Source organism: Acanthisitta chloris, unplaced genomic scaffold, assembly GCF_000695815.1.
Source record: "Acanthisitta chloris isolate BGI_N310 unplaced genomic scaffold, ASM69581v1 scaffold31506, whole genome shotgun sequence".
NCBI classification, from domain to species: Eukaryota; Metazoa; Chordata; class Aves; order Passeriformes; family Acanthisittidae; genus Acanthisitta; species Acanthisitta chloris.
In genome coordinates, this window is record NW_008679195.1 from 782 (window position 1) to 2,921 (window position 2,140).

The 2,140-nt window shown below is 58.5% G+C and overlaps 1 protein-coding gene across 1 annotated transcript; it reads left to right on the plus strand.

The window, feature by feature from the left end:
- Positions 1–240: 240 nt before the first annotated feature.
- DNAJB2 (DnaJ (Hsp40) homolog, subfamily B, member 2) lies at positions 241–2,105 on the plus strand (the record flags this gene model as incomplete). Its single annotated transcript, XM_009077208.1, has 7 exons — positions 241–350; positions 778–831; positions 986–1,102; positions 1,276–1,365; positions 1,475–1,580; positions 1,711–1,781; positions 2,016–2,105. Coding segments are annotated over 7 exons (638 nt in total), but the record flags the coding sequence as incomplete, so codon positions are not given.
- Between the last annotated feature and the right edge of the window lie 35 nt (positions 2,106–2,140).

Here is a 2,140-nt window from a genome sequence, read left to right on the forward strand (position 1 = left end):
TTGTTTTACTCCATGTGAGTTCGTGTGTGTATGTAGAAATATATACATATGTGCATATGAAATACATATTCTCCTTGGGAGGCAGAACCAGTCCGGGAAGCTCCCATTTGGTGCCTGAGGCTGTAGGGCACTGGGTGAAGGGGACTTGGGACATCCCTGCCCACAGGGTCAAAGGTGTGTGCTCAGACAGGGATTGCTGCCCATGGGCTGCTGCATGCCCATCACTGCCCCTCTGTGCAGGTACAGGAAGGCTGCGCTGAAATGGCACCCGGATAAAAACCCAGACAACAAGGAGTATGCTGAGCAGAGGTTCAAGGAGATCGCTGAGGCATATGAAGTGCTGTCAGACAGTAAGAGGCCGTGGTGATGTCTCGTGTGTGTGTCCCCACCCTTGGGGCTGTTCACCCTGGGGTGTCCTGCTGCTGAGCGTACCCAGGTTGCATCCCTGAATCTACCCAGGAGGTAGTGGGTCCCTGCAGTTTTACCACGTGGCTTGTGGGGCTTGGATACTTCCCCATACATCCCCTGAAATGGTTCTTGGGAGAGATGCTGGGATGCTGCCCTCCATGGTGGGATCTCCCCAGTGGGGCTAAGGCTTGAGCATCCTTGCCCAGTGCTCTTACTTGGATTTGGGTGCAGTGCTGGTGTGGCAGGGGCTCATGCCATGCCCCTCCTCTTGGTCCCTGCTGTTCTGCACCTCCCTTAGTCGGGAGAAGTGTCAGTGGTCCTGCCCATGCCTGCCAGCCAGCTTTCCCACAGCCCCCTTTCTTCTTCCAGAGCAGAAGCGTGATGTCTATGACCGCTATGGCAAGGATGGACTCATGGGAGCAGGTGAGTGGGTAAGCAGAGCCATGGGGGTTAGTGCAGCTCTGCATACATCCCTGCTTGAAGACCCTGTGTGGGTGTGTGCCCCAAGGGCTCTCTGCCCTCTGGGGGAGTTTTCACCCAGGGCTCCACTTAACTCTGAGTCTTTTCCCTTTGGCAGGACCAGGGGGCTCCAGAGCCAATGCCGGTGCCCCCGAATTCACCTTCACCTTCCGCAGTGCTCACGACGTCTTCCGGGAGTTCTTTGGCGGGCGAGACCCCTTTGCTGAATTCTTTGGTGTGTGTGGGACAGTGGGGGTTGGCTGTGGGGCATCCCTCTAGCCCCAGGGCAGCCACTGGGCTTGGGAACAGACCTCATGGCTGGCCCCAGCTGGGACTCCCCACATCAGTGCCCTGCTCCTGGCTCACCAAGCTGCAGGGGTAATGCTGATGGGGAACCCTGCCTTTCAGATGAGGTGCTGCCTTTCTCTGAGCTGCGAGGACCAGGTCCCCGGCACCATGGGGGAGGCCACTTCTTTACCCCATTCCCAGGATCCTCAGGTAGGACACATTGCCAGCACCTACCTAATAGGGGTGTCGTGGTACACCATGTGCCTCTCTGCCTTCCTTGTGCCCTCCAACCTAGCACCAACCTTGTCACTCTCTTCAGATTTCTTCGCCTCATCCTTCAGCTCTGGCACGGATGCAGGGCTGGGCTTCCGCTCCGTCTCCACCTCCACCACCTTTGTTAACGGCAGGCGCATCACCACCAAGCGGTGAGGACAGTGCTGGTCCACCTTGCCCCTGTGGACCCTCCCTTAATTGGTGGCCTCGAACCCTGCAGCTTTCTGCTGCAATGCTCTGGCTGCCTGGGCCTTGACTGTCCATCCGTCTGTCTGTCTGCAGAATTATTGAGAATGGGCGGGAGCGCGTGGAAGTGGAGGAGGATGGGGAGCTGAAGTCCATCCACATTGATGGTGAGAAGTAGCACTGCAGACTTGTGGTCTGCGCCCTTTTCCCTTTGGGGACCCCTCTCCTCCTTTGGCTTGTCTGGAGGGTGCTGCATGCATCCAGGATTGGTTTTGGACTGAGCCCTGGTTTGGAGCTCTGCTCTGAAGGATTGGTGGAGTGGGTAGGAGTTGCCAGGGCCCCATACCAGCTTGGGGAGCTGGAGTGGATGAGACCCCCAACTCCTGCCCCTGTCCCCACAGGTGTCCCTGATGACATGGCACTGGGTCTGGAGCTGAGCCGGCGGGAGCAGCAAGCCTTCCCCACCCAACGGCCCCCTTCACCCCCCCCACGTGCTGCACACCAGCCCCCAAGCTCCTCGCCCGTC